This window comes from Castanea sativa, chromosome 1 (genome assembly GCF_040712315.1).
Source record: "Castanea sativa cultivar Marrone di Chiusa Pesio chromosome 1, ASM4071231v1".
Taxonomy (NCBI): domain Eukaryota; kingdom Viridiplantae; phylum Streptophyta; class Magnoliopsida; order Fagales; family Fagaceae; genus Castanea; species Castanea sativa.
In genome coordinates this window covers 6,754,577-6,778,643 of record NC_134013.1, presented here as the reverse complement: position 1 = coordinate 6,778,643, position 24,067 = coordinate 6,754,577, and the positions used below count along the sequence as shown (strand labels likewise).

At 35.3% G+C, this 24,067-nt stretch overlaps 4 protein-coding genes across 9 annotated transcripts; 1 reads left to right on the top strand and 3 right to left on the bottom strand.

Moving 5' to 3' along the window:
* Nucleotides 1-281: 281 nt before the first annotated feature.
* LOC142640603 (B3 domain-containing protein REM10-like) lies at nucleotides 282-1,930 on the bottom strand. Its single transcript, XM_075814810.1, has 4 exons — nucleotides 1,694-1,930; nucleotides 1,264-1,520; nucleotides 673-796; nucleotides 282-557 (listed from the first exon to the last, which is right to left on the bottom strand). The coding sequence occupies exons 1-4, from the start codon at nucleotides 1,928-1,930 to the stop codon at nucleotides 282-284; spliced, it is 894 nt and encodes a 297-aa protein (XP_075670925.1).
* Nucleotides 1,931-2,699: 769 nt separating this feature from the next.
* On the bottom strand, nucleotides 2,700-5,695 carry LOC142642765 (B3 domain-containing protein REM16-like). 2 transcript variants are annotated; one of them, XM_075817189.1, is made up of 5 exons: nucleotides 5,570-5,695; nucleotides 5,300-5,428; nucleotides 3,903-4,440; nucleotides 3,531-3,709; nucleotides 2,700-3,324 (listed from the first exon to the last, which is right to left on the bottom strand). In XM_075817189.1, the coding sequence occupies exons 2-5, from the start codon at nucleotides 5,408-5,410 to the stop codon at nucleotides 3,001-3,003; spliced, it is 1,152 nt and encodes a 383-aa protein (XP_075673304.1). In that variant the 5' UTR covers nucleotides 5,411-5,428; nucleotides 5,570-5,695; the 3' UTR covers nucleotides 2,700-3,000. The 2 variants fall into 2 exon arrangements, with proteins under 2 accessions (XP_075673304.1, XP_075673311.1); XM_075817196.1 differs by having other exon boundaries at nucleotides 5,586-5,684.
* Nucleotides 5,696-14,209: 8,514 nt separating this feature from the next.
* On the top strand, nucleotides 14,210-15,345 carry LOC142640524 (uncharacterized). The gene is made up of 3 exons (XM_075814696.1): nucleotides 14,210-14,467; nucleotides 14,564-14,865; nucleotides 15,321-15,345. The coding sequence occupies exons 1-3, from the start codon at nucleotides 14,210-14,212 to the stop codon at nucleotides 15,343-15,345; spliced, it is 585 nt and encodes a 194-aa protein (XP_075670811.1).
* A 1,985-nt stretch (nucleotides 15,346-17,330) lies between these two features.
* On the bottom strand, nucleotides 17,331-20,225 carry LOC142641258 (B3 domain-containing protein REM16-like). Of its 5 annotated transcripts, none has more exons than XM_075815684.1 (5): nucleotides 20,069-20,225; nucleotides 19,788-19,916; nucleotides 18,513-19,047; nucleotides 18,153-18,331; nucleotides 17,331-17,925 (listed from the first exon to the last, which is right to left on the bottom strand). In XM_075815684.1, the coding sequence occupies exons 2-5, from the start codon at nucleotides 19,896-19,898 to the stop codon at nucleotides 17,596-17,598; spliced, it is 1,155 nt and encodes a 384-aa protein (XP_075671799.1). In that variant the 5' UTR covers nucleotides 19,899-19,916; nucleotides 20,069-20,225; the 3' UTR covers nucleotides 17,331-17,595. The 5 variants fall into 5 exon arrangements, with proteins under 5 accessions (XP_075671799.1, XP_075671790.1, XP_075671781.1 ...); XM_075815675.1 differs by having other exon boundaries at nucleotides 20,053-20,218; XM_075815666.1 differs by having other exon boundaries at nucleotides 18,492-19,047; nucleotides 20,069-20,207.
* Between the last annotated feature and the right edge of the window lie 3,842 nt (nucleotides 20,226-24,067).

Sequence of the window (24,067 nt, the reverse complement as noted above, 5' to 3'; positions counted from 1 at the left end):
AAAAAAATTTATGGGAAATATTAATTTTTTGTTCATTCAATTTCATTCTTTTCAAAGCATTACTTCTAAGAGAGTGAAAAGAATACTTCACTTTAATATAATGAATGAACTTAAAATATCAATTTTATCTATATTGTGATAATAAATAATAGAAAGTGAATAATAATAAAATTTTATATTTATTTATTATTCTTCTTTTATAAAACCATAAAACACACTTAACCCAAAAAAAAAAAAAAAAAACCCGTAAGTCATAAGCTACCAATTTCAGTACAATCAATCTATTCATCAACTCCCAAGCATTGTGCTTCCTTTTTAGCTCCCGCTCGAAATATATGAACTTGCATCACAGTTTGCGTGACAAACTCAAAAATGAAGGTGTCACCTGCTCCAACTTTATTTCCTCTACAAAAGTCAGGCCAACCACTTGTCATGTTCAAAAACCCATCAGCCACCAAATCAAGTCTAACGGGCCATGGGCTTCCACTTGGATCAAGAAGCATTGCCCTCTTCTTGCTACTTAGGTCTTTCTCTATAGCTACGAACTTTGGAATGGTCTGCAAATTTGAAGCATCAAAATACACAAAATTTAAGCTTAGACAGAGCTGTCTCAAGACAAGAAAATTTTATTCTTGCTAAGCAATGTTTCAAGGAACTATACACTAAACTCACCATATAGTATTGGCTATACCAAGTCCAAGTTGCAATAAAGTATGAATTTTCTGATTTGAAAGAAGATATCGACTTCATTCCTGATTCTTTTATATCATCGTTAATAAATTCTTCACCAAACTTACTACATCCAGCTAAACACCATGAAAAAGACGTAATACACACATGATAGAGAAATGCAAATTAAGGATAGTACAAACTTTATTACATAATCTTAAAACCAGTCACTATTAATAAAATAAAAAAAATTAATTCAAACATTTTTTTTTCTTGAAATAACACAAATCATATTTATCGTTACTTTTTATAATAAAATTTGTAATAATATTAGCATATTCCATATTATTTTTTTATAATAAAACATATAATAACAATAGTATTTTTAATATGATAGTGTTAAAACTTAATAATCAAAAGAGAAACAATAAGAAATAATTTAACTCACAAATTATTTTTTTGGAGTTAATTGCTTTTTGTCCAGAGCTCTCTTTGTAAGAATCAGGTTTGAGTTCCTCAATGATGGTGTTTTCTTGAATTTGTTTTCCTTTTTTGATAGAAGGAATTGGATATTCTTCTTTCCTCTTGGCTAACCTCACATCCTTCTCGCATGCATTTCTACCATATATCTTGACTTTAAACATGGAATTACCATCGTATTTGAAAACAAGGAAATCCCCTATGTCCAAAGAATTATCTTTCACAAAGTCATGCCAACCACCCCAAAAGAACAAGTCATTGTTCTCTCTCTCTTCAACTCGTACTACGTAAACTTTTCCAGTTGAGCTTCTAAGCGAGCATTTGGAAAGTAACCTAACATTAAAGTTCTTGACAAATGCAGGTGGTATACACTACAAATAATTGAGCGCAAGTCAATTAAACAGAACATATAAACTCAAGAAAATTTATTTTGGAAGGCAGATGTAAGGAAATCAAAGTATTCTTACTTTTAGAAATGATATTTGAATTTTAGAAATCTTTGTTAGCATTCTATTAATCTAAGAAAAGAAGCTAGGTACATTACCAGTTGCTCAGAGAAGTCACCAATAAGGACCTTGAAAAAGGATGGTCCACTACTTTTGTAACACTCTGGCTTTCTAGCCATTAAGAACTCTTCAAGAATAAGAACAAACTCAAACCCAAATGTTACGCCTAAGCAATTGAGAGATAACGAGATTCCACCCCTAGTTAGCTTTATATACAACAAGGCTTCTGAGTAATTTTTGAGAAGCTCAATGGTTAATTTATGTGCATAGTTCATGCATCTTTGTTTCACGGTGGTTCTCTATTAATGAGTCATTTTAATGAATCAAGAAACAATGTATAGAGGAAAATCGAGGCCACGTCATGAAACTCTTGGTGAGTGCAATTTCTTTTGTCATGTACTAACAAGTAATAACAAACACCATTTTCTGTAGTGTCTAACTGTCTATTGCCTCTTCCTGTTCCCCAAATTTTGCATTAGCATGTAGTTAGGTGAAATGAACACAGTAATCAGACTAATTCAAGGAGCGGAAATTAAAAAACTAGTTTTAGCAGTAACATTAAAACAGGGTTTCAATTATCCAAAAAATAAAAGACATCAAACTCCAAGGAATGGAAAAGAAGGTAAAATGGAATGAGATCTACCATTGAAATGTGTTGCAACATTGAATTAAATAAATAATGACATTACCATCCGATTCTCATTTCAATTTTATAACGACACAACATTTCATTCCATTCAAATTTCAATTTTTATTTTTAATTTTTAATTCAAGGACTGAGATCAACCATCGAAATGTATTGCACTTGGTGCAATCAAATCTTGATTAAAACATCAAATCTTAATTTGTTTTAATCTAGCAAGGTTAGGGACAAACATTTTCACAATCTTCAACTATTCACATGGCATGTTGTGATTGGAACGACAATTTCACTTGACACCATCACGTACATTACTTTTATTTACACAAATCAAAACATACCGCCTCAACAATTATTCAGAAGATTGCACAAAATAAATTTTATGTTGCTACTCGCTAGGCAGATTGTTTCAAAGAGTGATAGCAAACCACAAAGCAAAATTATATAATTAGAGAGGAGTCAGACTCACACTGCATTCCACTAAACATATTAACAAAAACAAGGGTCACTAAACTACTAATTACTACAGTCCCCTTGAAGCATTCACAATAACAGTAAGTAGTCTGGCAATAAACTTATTTGAGCGCACAAAAGGCTTGTATGTTACATAAAGTGCAGTCCACAGGTAGCAGAACAATTTTCCCTCCTCAGATATTCTAGACCACAATGAGGTTGCACATCTTGTATGAGTTACAAGCTTATGCTTCAGTGGATCTTGATTGAATTTTTCCTACCCCTTTTTCGTGGTGGAGTCAATAAAGTCCGAGGGCTAATCTCTTCGACAACCCGGAAAATGCTAACATCCAGGACAGTCAAGCCATCCATTTGACCAGCAGGCTTGAAGAGGCAGGCATCAAATTCCTCAAGGTTGTTGTCTATCACAAAATGTTTCCACCCTCCCGTAATCCCTCCATAACCACGAACTCGATTATGGTTATATCTGGCTCGCCATGTATCCTTATTAAAACGTAGATGGATTTCTTGGTTTTCCAGTGACAGATGATTCGTCGCCCATTCTAAAGGGATGTACTAATCAAGCAATAACGCAAGAACAATTAAGTATACTCATTGAACACAAAGACAGATTTTCAAATAGCAACAAGTGTATCCATTTTAAGTGAGAATTTTGTTCAATATTAAGCTGAAAATGTAGAAGCAATACATGAAAAAGGACAAAAGTAAACACAATGACAAGATTAGCTATATAATCAAAGTTTGCAATAGAGAACACTCACCACAAAGAATCTCTTGTATACATGTGTGGGTCGCATAACAACAAGGTAGGTATCATCGCTTGATGCTGCTTGGGCCAAAAGCAAGGCATTCTTGATCTCATCTTCAGATACAAGCCTTCTATTTGACGAATATTGCGGGCCTTGTGACAAATTCTTAAAGATGGGTGAACATTCAGCATCTGAACCATTCATGAACAAAATACTTTTATCAAACCAACATATTCTTGAACTACACGATTCATTGTTTAAGGATGGCAACTAGCAAGGTAATATAATAGCCACATGCAGCTAAAAAATAGTGGGAAGGGGCCTACAAGGTAATTCCGTATCAAAAACAGATAAGCATAGTATCATATGTGTTAAAAGGTTTACCATCACTTGCAGCGGACTTCACTCCCTCTCCAAAGGTAGCAGGTTCCTTGCTCCCAACACTCCTAGCACTCTTCCGGGTCCTTTTATTACTTACAAGAGAGATGATACATTGTTCTGAAGGCACTGTGACACTGTCATCACTTACATAGTTCAAAGGTGAAGGGCATGCAACACCATCATCCAAAGGGGTATGGACATCGTCAATAGAACCTTCCCTTGTTTTTTTCTTTGTCAAGCATCCATTGTCATTTTCAGTTGGCCCACATTTTCTGACAAAATACAAAGCCCCTTTCTCACACAAGTTCTTTCCATCAAAGATTAAAACATCAAATTGTGACCAACCATTGTACCTAAAGACCAACAAATCAGTCTCTTCCAAAGAATGATCCTTGACAAATTCTTGCCAACCATGGTTAAAGAACAATGTATCATCAATAGTCTTCAATTCTACATCCCATGTTAAACCACTAGGACCTTTAAGAGTCACACTTTGAGGCAGCTTCTTTTTCACATTGTCAACAAATTTTTTGGGGATGGCCTGCAATGTCAATACAAAAATAAGCAAACTTTGAGGATAAAGCTGCAAGAGAGGGGCAAAGTGTTGCAAGAACAACAAACCAGAACTTGAAATAACTGACCAAATGTGAAACATTCCCAGCAAGATATAACCTCAACTAAAATTCATCAATTGTAGCAAAGATTCACTGAAAACTAACTCAAGACTTCTATCCAAAAAAGAAAAAGTAACTCAGGACTCCTTGACTCCATGTTCTCTAAAATGGGAACTAGCCCCATTCATTTTGAATTTAGGATTCCCTCTTTTTGTATGACCAAATTCACAATGAAGATCTTATCTTTTGTAAATTCTAAAATGTCACATCATTAAAAATTTCATTAGTAACTGATTTTAAATAATGTAACCCCACGTGCCCCTTAGGATCTTGGGAAAAGAAAATCTCCACCATGGATTAGCTTTTGTCCATTTCATAAGCAAATACAGAGGTTCTGTGACATAAAATACTGATGTACTTCTAACTTAGAATGTGCTCAATTTGAGTCCAAACAGCATTTAAAAATAACTGAAATCATGTTTTTACATACAAGCACCCCCCCCCCCCCTTCCCCCCAAATCTTTTTTTTTTCTTTCCCTTCAACTGGGTGCACAAAAATTAAAATTAAAAAAAAAAAAAATCATAACACTCTAAATAATGAGCTACCAAGCAGAGGAACCCCAAAGTTTCCAATTTTTCCATGTAAAAGAAAGGACCTTTTACACTCTAAAAGGCATGTTCAACAGCCTTTTTAACGACCATGCAAAGCTACCACCTTTAGTGTTTTTCATAAACATAAAATTTCATAGATCCGAAAAGGTAAAAAAACAAGCTTAAAAAACTTACAAGCTGGCGATCATAATCACCGAGGAGATACTGAGAGAAGTGAATTGTTTGGAAATGGTCCCAATAGATGCCCTCTGCCCATTTGCTCCAATCTTTGCATGTTTCTCCCATTTCCACTAATCAATGGCTCTGGAGTCAAAAATCAAAGATTAAAAGTAAGACTTATAATTATAACTATAAAAATAAACCAAAGATAACATTTTTAAACACAAGAAGCTCCAGACATTGAAAGATCAAAGAAGATTAGACCCACTTTAGCAATTTACTTACCAGAAGCAACACCCACCTCAAAAATTGAAGAGAATTTCTTGCAACAAGTGAAAGAAACTGACTTTACCAGTAGAGAGAGAGAGAGTGAGAGAAGGGTAGTTTCAACAAGTTACGGTGCTGGCTCATTAGCATTACTATTCTTAAAAAAATATATAAAAAAAAATAATGTGACCAATAAAAAATTTATTTTATTTATTTTAATGCATCATTTTACATATATATATATATATATATATATATATAGAAGATTTTACTGTACTCTGAAGCCTAAAGGCAATAATATATCATTTTTTTTCAAAAAAAATTATTGAAAATTAAAAAATTTAACAATGTTTTCAATCCCAATAAATTTTTTCAAAAATAAATTTGTTAATGTACGTACTTATCACCTCATCAGACCTATATATAAAAAATAAATATTACTTTTCTTTTCTTTTCTTTTTGGTTTGGGGGGGTGAATATTACTTTTCAATATATGATACATCTTCTGTTCTTTTATCATTTTACTTATCAAAAGCAGCACCCACCTCAAAAATTGAAGATAATTTTTTGCAATAAGTGAAAGAAACTGACTTTACTAGTACAGAGAGAGAGAGAGGAAGAGGAAAGAAGAACCACGTACAGTGCAAGTGCTAGCTCAGCTACGCTATTTTTTTTTTTTTTTTTTCACCAGCATCAGCGGATCCTTAAAAAAAAAAAAAAAATTTAAAAGCTATTTTGACGTGTCAAAAAAGCTAATAGTGAAGTCACTGTTTCTATAGATCAAAAGGACCAAGAGGTTTCGAATTCCGAAAAGATATCACGGAGAAAGGCATCAAAGGGGCTGCAAGAGGAGTGGAAGAGAGAGAGTTTAATAAATAAAAAATGTAGCTATAGCTCCATTGGTGTAGCATATATTTTAAGTATTGGTAGTACTAAAAATAGCAATATTATTATTTAGTACTACTATTACTAGTGCGCTTAATTATGAAAAACCAATGTATAAATTTTTTAAATATAATATTCAAAAAATAATGAGTAAATGCATCACAAAATAATTCATTCAAACTTGAAAAAATATCTAAATATTACAAATAATTAATCACAATATGTCAAACAAAATAAACCACTACAACTAATAAGTTTATATACTTAAAGTTTTGAAAGTTATATTGGTGGAACAACATTTAGTTAAACAAGTCAAATAGGTTTCATGACTTCAACACAAACACGACATGTTTATTAAATTGGTTCGTTTGTGTCAACTCAAATATGATATAATTCCATTAAGCCTCAACTTTTCGTGTCATGTTCGTGAATCGTGTTGGATTTTGCCACCCCTATAGGGCACCCCACAAGCTTTCACACTATTTGCAACACCTGAAGAGTTAATTGGCACTAATAGAAGAAATTTCTGCTTTCATTGCATATGTTTTTCATTCTTACTTCGATATTAATAAAATACAAAACATCATTCTTCTCCAAAAATAAATAAATAAATAAAAGTGATGAAAACCTAAGCAAAGCTAATCTACTCTAAACGGCACAACGCAGAAAAATCAAAACAAAACTATGCATTAGCAAGTTCTAGGCTAATTTTCAAGACCACAACTCATACATCACATCAAAAATAAGACTCCGGTTCAAGAAATATTGGCCCAATATAGAATAATGAAAGTAATGTGGTGTGTCTTTGTGTTAGAATCCATTTCCCTTGTGTGTGTGTGTTTTTGTTTCTCAAAAAAAAAAGTAAGCTTAGTCTTTTCTTCTTCTTCTTTTTGTTAAAACTATCATTTTGTTTTGAATGTATTAGTTTCTGCTTGGCTGATTGAAGAATTGAATGAAAGAAAAGAAATTTAAAATTTGAATATTTTGCATTGGTTCTATTACTATTAGGCTTGTTGGGATTTGTATTTTTTTTTCTTGACATAGTTAAATTCAAATTAATGCATTCCACCCAAAATAATTTGTTTACTGCATGACTTACAAATGGCAAGTACATCATATCATGCTTTCTAATTTATTTATTTTTCATGTGAAAAAATACAGATTGACCAAACCTAACCCGCAACCCAACTTGCTTTCTAACTTGCGTAAGCTGACCTATTTTTAACCCAAACTCATTTTTGAATTGACCTTACCCGCTTGTCATACCTAACTTTTATTACCTCTACAAAAGTCACCCCACACAAAGATGCCCCTAAAACTAAATTAATATTTGAAAAATAAAATATTTATTTAGTGTTAATAAAGTTTTTTTTTTAATCTCAATAATCACTTTCAATTGTGTTGTTTTGTCGATGACAAGCTTGACCCCATCTCTCAATGTACTAAGTATTCATATTTGAAAACATTTGTGGTATGCTTTACAATGGTAAGGATCGCATCTAATCTATCATTTCTAAATTTTGGATGAGACCTTGATATATAAAATAAGCTGCATGGCATCATATCATCTTGGCAACTTTATGAAAAAATATATTATAATCCTTTACTATATGATTTATAATATCACAAAATTTTCCATAAAAAAAACTTCTAATTCTTAAATTCATCAACAGAAATACATCACGTCATGAAATCTAAATCTCGTATGGTTTATTAAAGAAAACTATGAAAAATAGTCATATCTTTATCCAGCAAATATTCAAATCAAGAAGGAAATAACATTAACCTACGAAGGTTGAAAGCTATATCTATTATATCATTATATGTCCATCTTCTAGTTAGAAACAATTACGTACGTAAACAAAACAAACAAACAAAAACATAACAATACAAAACGCATAGATAAAAATAAAAAAAACACCAACACAAAAAATCTTTTATAAAACTTTTCGGTCCTAACTCCAAAGTCTAAACCATATATATATAGTATTAATAAAAGAAATTCAAAATTTCATTGGATGCCATAGCCCCCCTTTGTATGAGAATAGTTCCATCCCTCGTTGCAATAAAGCATGATATTTCTGAATTCTCAATTGCCCGTTCTTCCTCATCATCACTAACAGTAACAGGTTCCTTGCTAGACATATTATATTCACCTAGACACCGGAAATAGCACATAAGTACAAATATATATAAAGTTTACAAAAACTAGAAATCAAAAGCAAAACAGTAAGATATAGTTTAACTCACAATTTATTTTGTTGGACTTAATTGCTTTCTTTCCAAAGCTCTCTTTTTCTTGGACTGGTTTTCCTTTCTTCTCTAAGGAAATAGGATTGTCATTGTTCTTCTTGACTACCCTTATATCCTTCTCACATGCATTTCTACCATATATCTTTACATTAAAAGTTGATTTACCATCATATTCAAAAACAAGGAAATCCCCTATTTCCAAATAATTATTTTTCACAAAGTCTGGCCAACCATTCCGAAAGAACATTTCATTCCCTCTCACTTCCACTTGTACCATGCAAAATTTCCCAATTGGGCTTCTAATAGTACACTTGGAAAGTGACATACCATTGAAGTTCTTGATAAAAGCAGGTGGTATACGCTACATGTAAATGAAGTAACATTAATTACTTGCATTGTCAACCCAATAGCACAAGTCAATTAAACAAAACATATAATCTTCAGCTATTCAAAAATTTTAACAAAATAAATGTACTAATTAGCTTGTAAGAAAATGTATAATAATAGTCAAAAGCCTTGTAATTGACTGGTAACCTCCTAGTACATATAAATAGATACAACTAGAGTTCAAAACTTCAAATCATCCTCCCCCAATTATCAAATTATCCTTAAAATATATGAACCCCCAAAGTTTTGCAAAATGTTAGTACTACTAATTTGTGAGTTTTATGATAAATATTAAATATAACCAATGCAATTAGACAACAATATTCCTATTTTACCCTTTGCTTGTCTGAATGGAGGATGTACTACTGTCGAGTGCTGATTTTGCACCTCTTCAATAATATATTGATTTCTGATTTTTTTTTTAAAAACTTTTAAAAACACCATAATTTTATGGACTAAAACACTAGACTAATTTTATCTCTTATTTAATTGAGTAAGAGAGTTCTTAATTTACCCTAATCTTATCGCTGAAATCTTTTGAATTTTCCAATTCATCTGATTTGTAAACATGTTCCATCCAATAAATCAAGTACAAAAAACACTATAATAGGAGGCAATGTTCTTTCATTGAGAAATCGTAATAGAGTTCTAATTCTACCCTTAACTTATTGATGGAACCTCTACTTTCTCTTTGAATATTTCGATTTATCAGATTTAAACAAAAAATATGATAAACCAATGATTAAAGACATTATAGTAGTAATGTACGATAATTACCTCTTCATTGGAAAAAAAAAAAAAAAAATCTATTGATGAAATAAATCTAAGAAAAGAGGTGAGGTACATTACCAGTTGTTCAGAGAAGCCATCAATGAGGACCTTGAAAAATGATGGTTTACTACTTTTGTAACGCTCTAGCTATTTAGAACTCCACTCTTCGTCAAGACCAAAAAAAAAAAAAACTCCAACCCAAGTGTTGACACTTTAGGTTCAGGCTTCAGGACTAGGCAATTGAGATATTAAAGAAACGGGAACGAATCCCCTACCCTACATTTATATACACCATGGCTTTCGAGAAAACCTTGAAAAGTTCAAAACTTCAAATTGTTAAATGGCTTAAATTGAGGATATTTTTATTTTTATTTGATAATCCAATAGTTGAGATTGAGAAGATTTGAAGTATTTAAGTATCAACATAGTTGTGGGGGGTAAAATGATTAAAATATGTATTTGGGCCTGATTTGGTGGAGAAAGCCTGTTCAAGCATAGCCTTTGAGGCCTGCAAATCAGTTCATGCTATAAGGGTTGGAGGAGCTGTCCGAGGAGGAGTATCTCCTCGGATGGGCCAAGTAAAGGTCATAGGACATGCTAAGGTGTTTGGAGATAGAACTCCGGAAGATCTGTTGGGTAAAGGTATGATCCACGTGGTTATTGGAAGTAAGAGCATATGATAAATATTAAAGGGGGAAAAGGTTGCTACCACCACATTAAAGACCCTGCACCTACCTCCCTGGCCGCATTAATGGAGAAATGACCTTTGAACAGTAATGTTCAGCCTTCCAGCTGGTGTTTGAAGACTTCAAGAAGATGCCGGATGGGACAAGTATCTAAGGGGAAGATCTGTGTCACACGTGGAAGAAGGAAGGAAGAAGAAGATGGGTATAAGAGGTCAAGAGAGGCACTAGAGGGGAGGGACGAAAAGAACGAGAATTACAACATTTTTCTTAAAGAAAGAAAAGCAATACAAGTGGTCATCGGCTTTCGTCCGAGGAGAGTTCCATTGCTATTTTTGTCTATTGGATACGTGGTTAATGGCAATCTAGTCTGTTTACTTTCTGTCCAATATCCACAACCTAGATTTCAAGCCCACACTCTACAAATTTCATTGTATAGGATTCTTTGGGCCTAAGTCTGCCTGGTGATTGGACCAGGTACAGATTGTCCACCTACAATTGGCGCCGTCTGTGGAAAATCTAGTGTCTGAGGAATTGGAGCGTTATGGCAAGCTCAAATCCACATCACGCAGAGTCTCAAGGGTCCCAGCGTGAAGATCATTTCAAACGCCTCGAGCGTTAGAGCGATCAAGAGGGAAGTGTGCATACGGTGCACCCCAATGGAAGCCATTCGCGTGGTGGAAGCAGAGCCACCCATGAAGATGATGCTAAGACCATGCAGAAGGAGATTGATCACCTTAAGAAAAAGTTGCACTGTGCAAGACGGAGGCGGACGTCATCTCTTTTTTATCCTTCTTCCAAGGGATCCCAAGGAAGCAGTTACAATCCAAGGTTCAGAACCCCTCCTAGAGAAACCTTCTCATTCAAGAAGGATGAGCTTCCAACTCGTGGGCATAAAAAATTCCCCTCCAAGGGCTTGGGAAACAATGCTATGAGCAAGGCGTTGCACCAGATCTCCAAGTCCCCTTTCTCACGCAGAATTGTGAAGGGAAAGCTTCCACGACGTTTTTCCCAACCCACTTTCACCATCTATAATGGCAGGACAGACCTAGTTGAGCACGTCAGTCATTTCAATCAGAGGATGGCGGTACACTCTCAGATCGAGACCTTAATGTGAAAAATTTTCCCCTCTAGCCTGGGGCCAGTGGCTATGAGATGGTTCAACGAGTTGAAGGCGGGTTTTGTTGATTCTTTCATGGAGCTCACTAGGGCATTTGCGTCTCGATTCATCACATGCAGCAGGGTTCCGTGGCCTTTAGACTCATTGTTGTCTATGGTCATGAGGGAGGGTGAGACCTTGAAAACATATTCTGACAGATACTGGGAAATGTTCAACGAAATTGACGGCGATTTTGATGAGGTGGCGGTTAACACTTTCCAGGTAGGCCTTCCAACCGACCACGACCTAAGGAAATCTCTGACCAAAAAGCCTGTACGGAGTGTACGTCGGCTCATAGATCGTATTGACGAGTACAAAAGAGTCGAGGAAGATCAACAGCAAAGTAAGGGGAAAGCGAAGGTTATCCCACAGGAGAGGAGAGATTTCAGGTCGGATAGATACAATAACAACAGGCCGAGGAAAGATTTCCCTAGGCAGCCTGGTTCGGCCACTCCTCAGGTAGTTAGTACCATATTTCGAGAATCAGTGCACCAATTGCTGGAGAAAGTTCGCAAGAAGCCCTACTTCAAGTGGCCTAGTAAGATGGCTGGAGACCCCACGAAGCTGAATCAAAACCTTGTTTGCTAATACCATCAGGATGTCGGCCATACTACCAAGAATTGCAGAACACTTTGGAACCATTTAGAACAGCTTGTCAGTGAAGGAAAATTGAAGCAACATTTATATCAGCCCAATGGGCAAGAAAGCAATTCGGGTTCGAATAACCAGATGAATAATTCATCTCGGCCTCCTTTTGGAGCGATTAATGTCATCCTCGCGACTCTAGGCAGGACCGGTTCCTGTCCTACTAGGGTGATGTCCGTATCACATATCCTCACAGAGGAATTTGGCTCCAAGCCGAAGAGAATCGGAGGTGCTTCTCCGCCTATCTTGGGCTTCTCGGACGAAGATAAAGTTGGAACCATCCAACCGCATGATGACGCCCTAGTGGTTACTCTGAGGATAAGGAACTACGATGTGAAAAGGGTGATGGTCGATCAAGGCAGTGGTGCGGATATTATGTACCTTGATTTGTTTAGGGGGCTTAATTTGAAGCCCGAAGATCTTACGGCTTACGATTCACCATTAATAAGCTTTGAAGCGAATGCCGTCATACCAAAGGGACAAATTCGCTTGCCGATGCAGTCAAGTCCGGAAACAGTTGAGGTGGATTTCATAGTGGTTGACGCTTATTCCCCATATACGACCATCATTGCAAGGCCTTGGTTGCATGCTTTGGGTGTTGTTTCCTCAACTCTGCATGTTAAAGTGAAGTTCCGATCGGGAGGACGAATCAAAGAGATTCTCGGAAGCCAATCAGTAGCAAGGCAGTACATTTTGGCTGCGGTGCTGCGCTAGGCCAAACCGGAATCCTCGACCTCGGTTGCGAGAGGCTTATAGCAATTAACAATTTTGGATACGCCCGATGTGGTGACAGCAGAGGAGGCAACGTGTGAAGAATTAGAGAGATTTGTTATTGATGATGACCCCGAAAGGTTCTTTCAGGTTGGGGTTCGGCTACCACATCGGGAGAAGGTGGAATTGGTGACGTTTCTGAAAAACAATATTGACGTGTTTGCATGGGATCCTTACAAGGCTCCGGGAGTTGATCCAAGTTTCATTTGTCATCATTTGAATGTCAATCCTGCCGTTATTCCCAGGAGGCAACCACCTCGGCGTTCCTCTAAAGAGCATGTCGAGGCTGTCAAGGAAGAGGTGCTTAAGCTCAAAAGGGCTGAGGCTATTAAAGAAGTTTTCTACCCAGAATGGTTGGCGCATACTGTTGTAGTAAAAAAGAAGAACGGGAAGTGGAGAGTGTGTGTGGACTTCACAGACCTGAACAAAGCCTGTCCCAAAGACTCATTTCCAATGTCTCGCATCGATCAACTGGTGGATGTTAGGGTTGGGAATCCTCAGATAAGTTTTTTAGATGCTTTTCAAGACTATCACCAGATACCTTTGGCGCTGGAGGACCAGGAGAAGACCGCCTTCATTACTCCTACGGGAAATTACCATTATAAAGTGATGCCGTTTGGTTTGAAAAATGCAGGGGCTACCTACCAAAGAATGATGACCAGGATGTTCGAGTCGCAGCTTGGAAAGACTATTGAGGTATATGTGGATGATATGGTGGTGAAGAGCAAGATGGTACCTATGCATGTGAAAGATTTGGATGACACTTTTCAAACACTTAGGAAGCACAAGTTGCGCCTTAATGCCTCTAAGTGCTCTTTTGGGGTGGGTTATGGTAAGTTCCTAGGTTACATGGTTACTCATAGAGGAATAGAAGTAAATCCGGCATAGGTCAGGGCCATCCATGGCTTGCAACCACCTTGGAATCCGAAGGAAGTTCAAAAATTGACTGGGATGACTGCTACTCTCAGCAGGTTTATCTCTCGGTCTGCTGATAGGTGCAAACCTTTCTTCCAGTTGCTGAACAAGTGGAAAGGATTCCAATGGACCGAGGAGTGTGCTTTGGCTTTTCAACAACTTAAAGAGTATCTTTCCCAGCCACCCATCATGTCTCGGCCGGAGGTTGATGAAGTCTTGTTTGCATATATAGCTGTAGCTATCCAGGCTGTCAGTTTGGTTTTAATACGGGACGACAGTGGAGTACAAAGACCGGTTTACTACGTTAGCAAATCTTTAGGTGAAGCTGGGATGCGTTATCTACCTTTGGAGAAGGCGATTCTGGCTGTAGTGCTTGCTACTCGAAAGCTTCCACATTATTTCCAATCCCACACTGTTGTGGTTATAACTCAACTTCCTCTCAAGTCGGTATTACGAAGTGCTGACTATTCAGGGAGGATAGCTAAGTGGGGAACTATTTTGGGAGCCTTCGATATCAAGTATATACCTCGCACCTTCGTGAAGGGCCAGGTCTTGGCTGATTTAGTGGCAGAATTTGCCAAACTCTCGTTAGAAGAAACTGCAAAAGAGTTGCACATGGATGAAAAATTAGTTAGCATGATCACGTGCAACGGGCTTCCGGTGTGGAAAGTATATGTTGACGGCGCAGCGAACCAGAGAGGGTTGAGGATCGGGCTTGTTTTGGTATCCCCTGAAGGGATCACCTTTGAAAAATTGCTGAGATTGGTGTTCTCGGCCACCAATAATAAGCCTGAGTACGAAGCTGTCTTAGTTGGTATGGATATGGTTCAGAAAATGGGGGGAAGGTCAGTTCATATGTCCTCGGATTTTCAATTAGTCGTGGGCCAGGTGGTGGGAACCATAGAGGTTAGGGATCCGAGAATGCAAGAATACCTGACCAAGGTCAAATGTTTACAATCCAAGTTTGATTCTTTTATCCTGACGCATGTTTCTAGAAGTGGAAACACACATGTAGACTCATTGGTTACGTTGGCAACATCCTCGGCTCAGGGTTTGCCTAGGATTATCCTCGTCGAAGATTTGCTGAAACCCGCTTCAACAACTGCAAGTGCCATTCATATTCATCAAGTAAGGCTCGGACCTAGCTGGATGGATCTCATAGTTTCTTTTCTAAAAAACAACGTTTTGCCCGAGGAGAAGCCTGAAGAAGAGAAAATTCGTCGAAAGGCACCTCGATTCTAGTTGTTAATATCCACAACCTAGATTTCAAGTCCACACTCTACAAATTTCATTGTATAAGGTTCTTTGAGCCTGAGTCCGCCTAGTGATTGGACAGGGTACAGATTATCCACCTACAGTAGTCAATTTCGTAAAAGAATCTATTTGGATATAGTCAAAGGAACAATATTTTAGTATCAGTATATAATATATGTATATACCCGTTGGTTTACACTTTACACTCTTCAATAAGGATATATCATATCATCATATTACTAAAACATAAATACATTTAATCACACCAGATAATATCTCAATAAAAACTCTATTTCACTTTTTTTTGAGGTTAAAAAAGTACCAAAATCTCATCTCCCTCCTCAACTCCTCTTAGAACAAGGAGTACCGAAGCCCGAACCTCCATTCCAAATGTTACACCAATAAATATTAATTATTTTCCAACTATTTGCCTAATTAATAGCAGTTTTTTCTCCCTCCTTATTTATTGCTTACCAACGGGCAACACCACCATTTCATTGAATTGATTTGAATCCTTCCTTTTTTTAACTTATAAAAACTGAATTATTAAAACAAAAATAAGGAAGCTCAAAAAATTTTTAACGCTGAAACAGAATTTCATTAGTGAAATTAAATAAAATACTCACATTAAAAATAATAATAATAATCTAATGATCCCACCGGGGTGTTATTAGTCAATTTTTTTTGTTCAAACTTCAAAGCCAATTTCGTTTTTCCTAATTCACTTTATATTTCAAAACTTGGACAATTTGCTTAGAAATTATTTTGAGTTGTTTTGTTGATTATTATTATTATTATTATTATTATTATTATTATTATTATTTCTTTAGTCGATATTTGATATTTGATATTTGGCCGATCTTCCCTAACAGGAAGCCTCACATACTGCAGCTGCAAATGTGCAATACACTGTTTTGAAGTTTTCTTGACATATCATCTGTTACTATACTCCTCTCCTCTGTACTTGTTTGTAATTCAATGGAGTTTTATCAAATGAAGAAGAGCAAGTGGAGGTGCCCCGGTGGGAAGCAATAAATAAATAAGTTGTAAAGCAATTAATATTAAAAGAAGTGCTACTTCTGTAAAATTTTCACAATAAATTTTAGGTGATTTTTATAATATAAAAAATAAATCTTAGATGGTTATTTGTTATTACTTCAAATTTAAACCCATCATTGAAATTGATTTTTTTCACTATTAATAACAACAAGTAACAACTTTTCACTTAAAATTTATTGGAAAAATGTGGTAGACATAACATTTCTTTAATAGTGTTATTTTAATATCTAAAAAATGCTCATTTTAATATCTAAAAACTTAATTTATCTATTTTACAGTACAATTTTACAATTTACACTACATTCCAATTCTTATTTTTCACATCACAACCAATACTATTTATTTATGTTTCTTATTTTTCACATCACAACCAATACTATTTATTTATGTTTACTCTCTCTCTCCACCCACATATCCAACCGGCCGACATCACTGTCTCTCCTACACACCACCACACCAAACCAAACAAGAAATAAATGTGCAGTTTTTTTAACATTCTTGTATATGTACAAATTAGTTAATCATTATGTTATATTTTTTAAAAAACTTTTTAATAACATTTTTCTCCATTTATATAAAACAATATTATAATTATGCATTTTAAATCTTTTTATTAAATTACATTTTTCGTATATATATATATATATATATATATATATATATATATATATATATATTATTGTTGAATGCAAAACAAATTATATGTTCAATTACATAAAACTTATAAAAAATAAAAAAATACTTTCATACATTATTTAACCTACAAATTTTACATTATATTTTTACAAAGTAAATACATTTTTCTGCGCATTACATGAACTTGTGACTAGTTTTTTTTTTAACAAAAAACTGTTCACATAACATGTTTGTATTGGAGTGTAACTTTCACCAGGCCTCACCACATTCACTACTTTTATTCATACCACTCAGCAATTATGAAGAAAGACTTAAAAATAAATAAATAAGTTGGCCTATTGTTTCAAAGAATGAGAGCAAGTGGCAACCACAAAGCAAAATTATATAATTAGAGAGGAGTTGTAGCGCATTCCACAAAACATATTTACAAACAAGGGTCACTAAACTACTAATTAATAAAGTTCCCTTGAAGCATCCACAATAACAGTAACTAGTCTGGCAACAAAAGGCTAAATATGTTACATATATAAAGTGCAGTCCAAAGGTAGCAGAACCATTTTCCCTGGCTCAAAATGTAAGATATTCTAGATCACAATGAGGTTGCACATCTTGTAAGAATTACATGCTTATGCTTCAGTGCTCTTGATTGAGTTTCTTCTACCCCTTTTTCGTGGTGGATTCAATAAAGTCCGAGGGCTAATTTCTTGGACAACCCGGAAAATGCTAACATCCAGGATAGTCGAGCCATCCATTTGACCAGCAGCCTTGAACAGGCAGACATCAAGTTCTTCAAGGTTGTTGTCTATAACAAAATGCTTCCACCCACTGGTAATCCCTCCATAACCACGAGCTTGATTATGGTTATATCTGGCTCGCCATGTATCATTTTTATAACGTAGATAGATTTCTTGGTTTTCCAGTGAAAGATGATTTGCCGCCCATTCTAAAGGGATGTACTAATCACACAATAACACAAGAACAATTACTATGTAGAAACATTTTTTTTTAATTGTTATTGAACACCAAGAAAGATTTTCAAATAGCAACAACTATATCAATTTTAAGTGATAATGTTGATCAATATTATGCTGATAATGTCGGAGCAATACAAGAAAAAAGGACAGAAGTAAACACATTGACGAGATTAGCTATATGATGAAAGTTTGCAATAGAGAACATTTACCAGAAAGAATTTCTTGTATACATGCGTGGGTCGCATAACAGCAAGGTAGGTATCATCACTTGATGCTGCTTGGGCCAAAAGCAAGGCATCCTTGATCTCATCTTCAGTTACAAGCCTTCTATTTGACGCATATTGCTGGCCTTGTGCCCCATTCTTAATGGTGGGTGAACATTCCACATCTGAATTATTCATAAACGAAATACTTCTATTAAACCAGTATATCCTTGAACCACATGATTCTTTGTTTCTAGCACGGTACTACAATAGACACATGCAGCTAAAATATGGTGGAAGGGGCCTACAAAGCAATTCTGTATCAAAAATAGGTAAGTGTAGTACCATATGTGTTAAGAGGTTTACCATCACTTGCAGTGGACTTCATTCCCTCCCCACAAGTAGCAGGTTCCTTCCTCCCAACACTTTTAGCACTCTGCCGAGTCCTTTTACCGACCAGAGAGATGATATATTGTTCTGAAGGCGCTGTAGCACTGTCATCACTTACATAGTTCAAAGGTGAAGGGCATCTAACACCATCATCCAAAGGGGTATGAACATCATCGATAGAACCTTCCCTTATTTTTTTCTTAGTCAAGCATCCATTGTCATGTTCAGTTGGCCCACATTTTCTGACAAAATACGAATCCCCCTTCTCACATAAGTTCTTTCCATCAAAGATTAAAACATCAAACTGTGACCAACCATTGTATCTAAAGACCAATAAATCAGTCTCTTCCAAAGAATGATCCTTGACAAATTCTTGCCAACCATGGTTAAAGAACAATGTATCATCAACAGTCTTCAACTCTACATCCCATGTTAAACCACTAGGACCTTTAAGAGTCACACTTTGAGGCAGCTTCTTTTTCAAATTGTCAACAAATTTTTTGGGAATGGCCTGCATAGTCAAAACAAACGTAGGCAAACTAGAGTAAACAATTGAGGACAAAAATGCAAGAAAGGGGCAAAGTGTTGCAAGAACGAAAAACCAGAACCTGGCTGTACTAACTGACCAAAATGTCAAACATTCCCAGCAAGATATAACCTCAACAAAAATTCATCAATTGAAGCAAAGAATGGCATCATCACTATTCAGTGAAAACTAACTCAAGACTTCTATCCAAAAATAAGAAAAAGTAACTCAGGACTCCTTGACACCATGTTCTCTAAAATGAAAACAAATTTATTTTGAACTTCGGATTCTCTTTTTGAATTTAGGACTCCTTGACAGGATGGAGATCGTATCTTTTGTAAATCCTACGATGTCACATAAATTTGAATTTCTTTAGTATCTGATTTTAAATAATGTAACCCTACGTGCGCCTTAGGATTTTTGTGAAAAGTAAATCTTCACTGTGGATTAGCTTTTGTCCATTTCATAAGCAAATACAGAGGTTCTGTGACAGAAAATACTAATATGCTTCTACCTTAAAACATAATACATCTAAACAAAGAGCTACCAAGCAGAGGAACCCCAAAGCGTCCCATACTTCAATGTAAAAGAAAGGACATTTTACATTCTAAAAAGACGTTCAAAAACCTTTTTAAAGACCATGCAAAGCTACCACCTTTAGTGTTCTCATAACTCACAAAATTTCACAGATCAAAATAGGTAAAAGACAAGCCTAAAAAACTTACAAGCTGGCGATCATAATCACCGAGGAGATACTGAGAGAAGTGAATTGTTTGGAAATGGGTCCAATAGATGTCCTCTGCCCATTTGCTCCAATCTTTGCATGTTTCTCCCATTTCCACTAATCAATGGCTCTGGAGTCAAAAATCAAAGATTAAAAGTAAGACTTATAATTATAAAAATAAACCAAAGATAACATTTTCAAACACAAGAAGCTCCAGACATTAAAAGAAGATTAGACCCACTTTAGATGTCCAGCAATTTACTTACCAGAAGCAATACCCACCTCAAATATTGAAGAGAATTTTTTTACAAGAAGTGAAAGTAACACAGAGAGAGAGAGAGAGAGAGAGAGTGAACAGGGTAGTTGAACCAGGGACACTGCAAGACTTGAATCGTAAATAAATGAACCATGAGGGTATGAGTGCAAAAAGACAAGATTCACTGACACAAATCTCCATTATCTATCTATATATAAAAGGTAAAGACTAGCATCTCCCCGAGGAAGCTGCACTAGCAGCACACCTGGACTCCAACAATTGTATGATACAGTAATTTTAGTACTTACTTTTTTTGCTTTGTAGTACTTTTAGGAGGGTGTTAAAATTGCAATTACATCATTCACGTGTATCAGGACGTACCAAAAATTTGCTAAAACTGTAAAATTTTTATTAAACGAACGGAAAAATGGTAAAAATTAATTAAAGTAGTTTAATAAAATTTATAAATAATATTAAAAAGTACAATAAAATTTATATATAATAAAAAAATAAACTAAATAATAAAATAAATTAACAAAAATAAACTAGTCAAACATTATTCAACTATTTATGAATAATTTCTAATATTATTTAGATAACGTGAGACCAGTGTTCCAAGTTCCAACCCTCACAAGTAGACAAGGAATTTCTTGCATTGTTGCATATGATGCATGGAATATATTAGATATGTCCATCTCTTGCATTAATTGGGTTTCGGAAATCGGAATAACTAAGGCCGCATTTGTGTTAGTGTAAAATATTTTTCAGGTGTAAAATGATTTCAGGTGAAAATATTTTTGGAAATGAAAATATTTTTAGGTGTTTGGTGGCATTTTAAAAAATACTTTGAAAAATATTTTCAAGTATTTGGTTGTGATCTTATGAATACTATAGAAAACACACATTTTCTACTTGATGGTCACATTTTCTCAGCTTCTAAACAAATATATAACATCATTTCTCAGCAAATAAACACAAAAGAAACAAAACCCAAAAATAAAAATCATCAAATCCCGGAGAGAAGAAGGAAGAGAGAGAGGCGAGATCGCACGATCGAATGCGAAGGCTTCGATCGCGCGGCGGAGGCTTCGATCGCGCAATCAACGACGAAGGCGAGACGCGCAGCGGAGGCAAGATCGAGTGGCGGAGGCGAGATCGCACGATCGGGGACGACTGGGTTCGAGATCGCGCGGCATTAGAGTTGATCTTTGCTTGATCGGCAGTGAGAGGCACGGCCCCGACAGTGAGATTGTGCGGCGTTGGAGTTAATCTTGGTTCAGTTCTTTTTTTTTCTTTTTTCTGGAAATGGTTTGAAGGTTATGGTTTGGAGATGGGTTTTGGACCGTGGGAAATAGTTTGGAGATGGGTTTTGGACCGTGGGGCTGTACGATCTGAGCTGGCCGGAGCTTGGTTGAGGTGAGCTTGGAGATGGGTTTTGGACTATGTGAGAAGTGTGCTCGAGCTCCCTCTTCAGGTGTGGTTTCCGAAAATTGTTTGAAGGTAAAATCAAAGTGTAAATGATTTTCTGTTCAAATGGGCTTATTTTCCGGTTAAAGCGGAAATGATTTTTCGTTGACCGTATTTTTAGTCCAAACAAACGCAGCCTAAGTGATAAAGAAAATCTTTCAATTGGGCAGTTACAGGAGCACAAATTATTTAACATTTTTTTTTTCATAAACATGATATATTGTGAGTCAAACATCACTTTTTTGCTTGACCTCACCGTAAACAATTTTTTTTCTAATAATAATTACTATAAACATTATTACTTTTAAACAATGTTTTAAAAACCGGACCGGACCGGCCGGTCCGACCGGTTCAATCGGAAAAACCGGTGCAGTCCGGTCCGGTTATATATATCTCAAAACCGGTCAATAACCGGTCAATAACCGGAAATTTTGAAAAAAAACGGTTTTATTCCCGGTTCGGTTTTTAAAACCATGCTTTTAAAGCAATTAAATCCGTATTATATTTTCCATAACAAATAAATAATAAATAAAAGACATCCATATTCTATTTGCGTTTTTAATTATTTTTGCATTTTACTGTAGACACCTAAAAATCCCTCCACACTCGGTTTTTTTTTTTTTTTTTGTGCTAAAGAATCCCTCCACACTCGGCGTTCACTAGTGAGATTTTGCATTTTGCTACATCACCATCTAAAAATAAATGTCTACCGTAGCATGTTATATAAAATAAAATAAAAATTCTCTCTCCTCTATTATCTACAATAACAGTTTTTTTTTTCTTTCCTTTTGTTGCTAATGTGTATAGAATATAGTACTATTTTAATGAGATGAGATGAATTACAAAATAAAGAATAGAATGTATGGTGTATTGTTAGAATAAATGTAAAATAGATAAAGTCATTTTTTTTGAGATGCTTAAATGTTTTTCTTTTCTTTTTTCCATTTTCAGATGTGAAAACTCTTATTATCCAATCACAACATCTCATCTAGGTTGGTGAAAACAAAATTATAAAAAAAATTTGTGCTCCAGACTTTTCTCTATATATAATGTCAATGCTAAAGCAACAGTAAATTTGGTTTATTCAATACGCACTATTTCGCGTGTTCACTTGCTTTGGTGGGGGGGGGGGGGGGTTAAAAATGGCTGATTGAACACACTTTTCATTTTTTTTATATGCATATCAGCTACTCTAAAAAAAAAAAAAGTATTAACACAAAAAATTGCTACAATATTTTTACAATGATTGAGGTATTAATTCCTTATAGGCCAAAATAAAATAATAAAATATCATACTGGAAACAACTACAACTAAAAATAAAGGTATTGTGAAAAAAAAAATGCGACATCCATAACATTTTTCACAATACTTTTATAACAAATCATAGAAGATAAATTGTTATTGGTTACTTTTTTGCCCACCAATAATAACTTGTAACAACATACTATTTATATTTTGTTGTGGACATAACATTTCTCTTGTGAAAATATTAATACAATTTGTTGTTGTCATAACTCATAATATTCTCGCAACTACTAAATTATCAATTCTTTACGAATCAAAATAAAATATAACAAAATTACAGTACTACAAAAATTTTGTACCATTATGTTGTTGTAAGGGCACGATTCACGCCACAACCCAAATGGTATAGACAATGGCTTAAAGAGTCCAAAACAATGAATTTATCAGAGAGTGGACCTCATATTGAACGTTCAATGAGTTAGATGATGAGCTAGTTAATGTCAGAACAAACAAGACATATAATTTAGATAAAGAATGATACTCCTCAGTCAAGTCTGAGGAAGGTCTGTTCTTATATATATGTTTTTCTTGAACATTAAAATTCTTACATAGTACTATTTACTCTCCTTCAATCTCAGATGCCCCCTTCTATCATGGGATTCGTCCCTTTTATATATTCTTCTCCTCTTTCATCTTAACTTTCCACGTGTAGATCAGATTACTAACTTCTTAATACTTGTCCCATTAGCATCTTTTTAAAGTCTTTGTGGGTAGATGTAAAACTGGAAACTATTGTTCAGGTATTACTTCCACATTAATGCGGTCAGGAGGTTAGATGCAAAGCATTCAATGCGGTGATAACAACTTTATACCCAGATCTTTCTCGTCTCTATGGTGACTCACCCCTAACTAAAGCTTATCCTCTCAAGCATGGTTGTCCACTGCTCAGGATTTGATGGGTAGTCGGACTTTAGACCTCTAACCTACTGTTCAAGGAGGACTAACTCCTCGGACAACATCACTCGTTTATTGTGATATGACCTCTTCTTTGGTTTAACAATCTACCTGTCTTCGTCAACATTTATCTATCCTCGGGCTATCTGATGTTTTCGAACGAGGCCCACGGCCCAATATCCTTATATGGGCCCTTCACCCCTACAGTTGTGTTTTTAGATTTTTTTTTTTTTTTTGGTTTAGTCAACTTTGTTTAGCCAAAATATACTGTTTCACATACAGTTTTCTCGTGTTGACTTTTTGAATTTTATTTAAGATAAAGTTTAGCAACAAAATTGATTGTAGCCTTAGATTATAA

Coding starts and splice junctions, on each gene's coding strand:
- LOC142640524 (XM_075814696.1), top strand. CDS start 14,210: ATGTCTCGGCCGGAGGTTGATGAAGTCTTGTTTGCATATATAGCTGTA. Junction 14,468..14,563: donor CTCAACTTCCTCTCAAGTCG/GTATTACGAAGT, acceptor ACCTTCGTGAAG/GGCCAGGTCTTGGCTGATTT. Junction 14,866..15,320: donor GTTCAGAAAATGGGGGGAAG/GTCAGTTCATAT, acceptor TCATTGTATAAG/GTTCTTTGAGCCTGAGTCCG.
- LOC142640603 (XM_075814810.1), bottom strand. CDS start 1,930: ATGAACTATGCACATAAATTAACCATTGAGCTTCTCAAAAATTACTCA. Junction 1,521..1,693: donor GTGACTTCTCTGAGCAACTG/GTAATGTACCTA, acceptor AATTATTTGTAG/TGTATACCACCTGCATTTGT. Junction 797..1,263: donor GCATGCGAGAAGGATGTGAG/GTTAGCCAAGAG, acceptor AGCTGGATGTAG/TAAGTTTGGTGAAGAATTTA.
- LOC142642765 (XM_075817189.1), bottom strand. CDS start 5,410: ATGGGAGAAACATGCAAAGATTGGAGCAAATGGGCAGAGGGCATCTAT. Junction 4,441..5,299: donor GTGATTATGATCGCCAGCTT/GTAAGTTTTTTA, acceptor TTGACATTGCAG/GCCATCCCCAAAAAATTTGT. Junction 3,710..3,902: donor GAAGTCCGCTGCAAGTGATG/GTAAACCTTTTA, acceptor TGAATGGTTCAG/ATGCTGAATGTTCACCCATC.
- LOC142641258 (XM_075815666.1), bottom strand. CDS start 19,898: ATGGGAGAAACATGCAAAGATTGGAGCAAATGGGCAGAGGACATCTAT. Junction 19,048..19,787: donor GTGATTATGATCGCCAGCTT/GTAAGTTTTTTA, acceptor TTGACTATGCAG/GCCATTCCCAAAAAATTTGT. Junction 18,332..18,491: donor TAAACCTCTTAACACATATG/GTACTACACTTA, acceptor TGAATAATTCAG/ATGTGGAATGTTCACCCACC.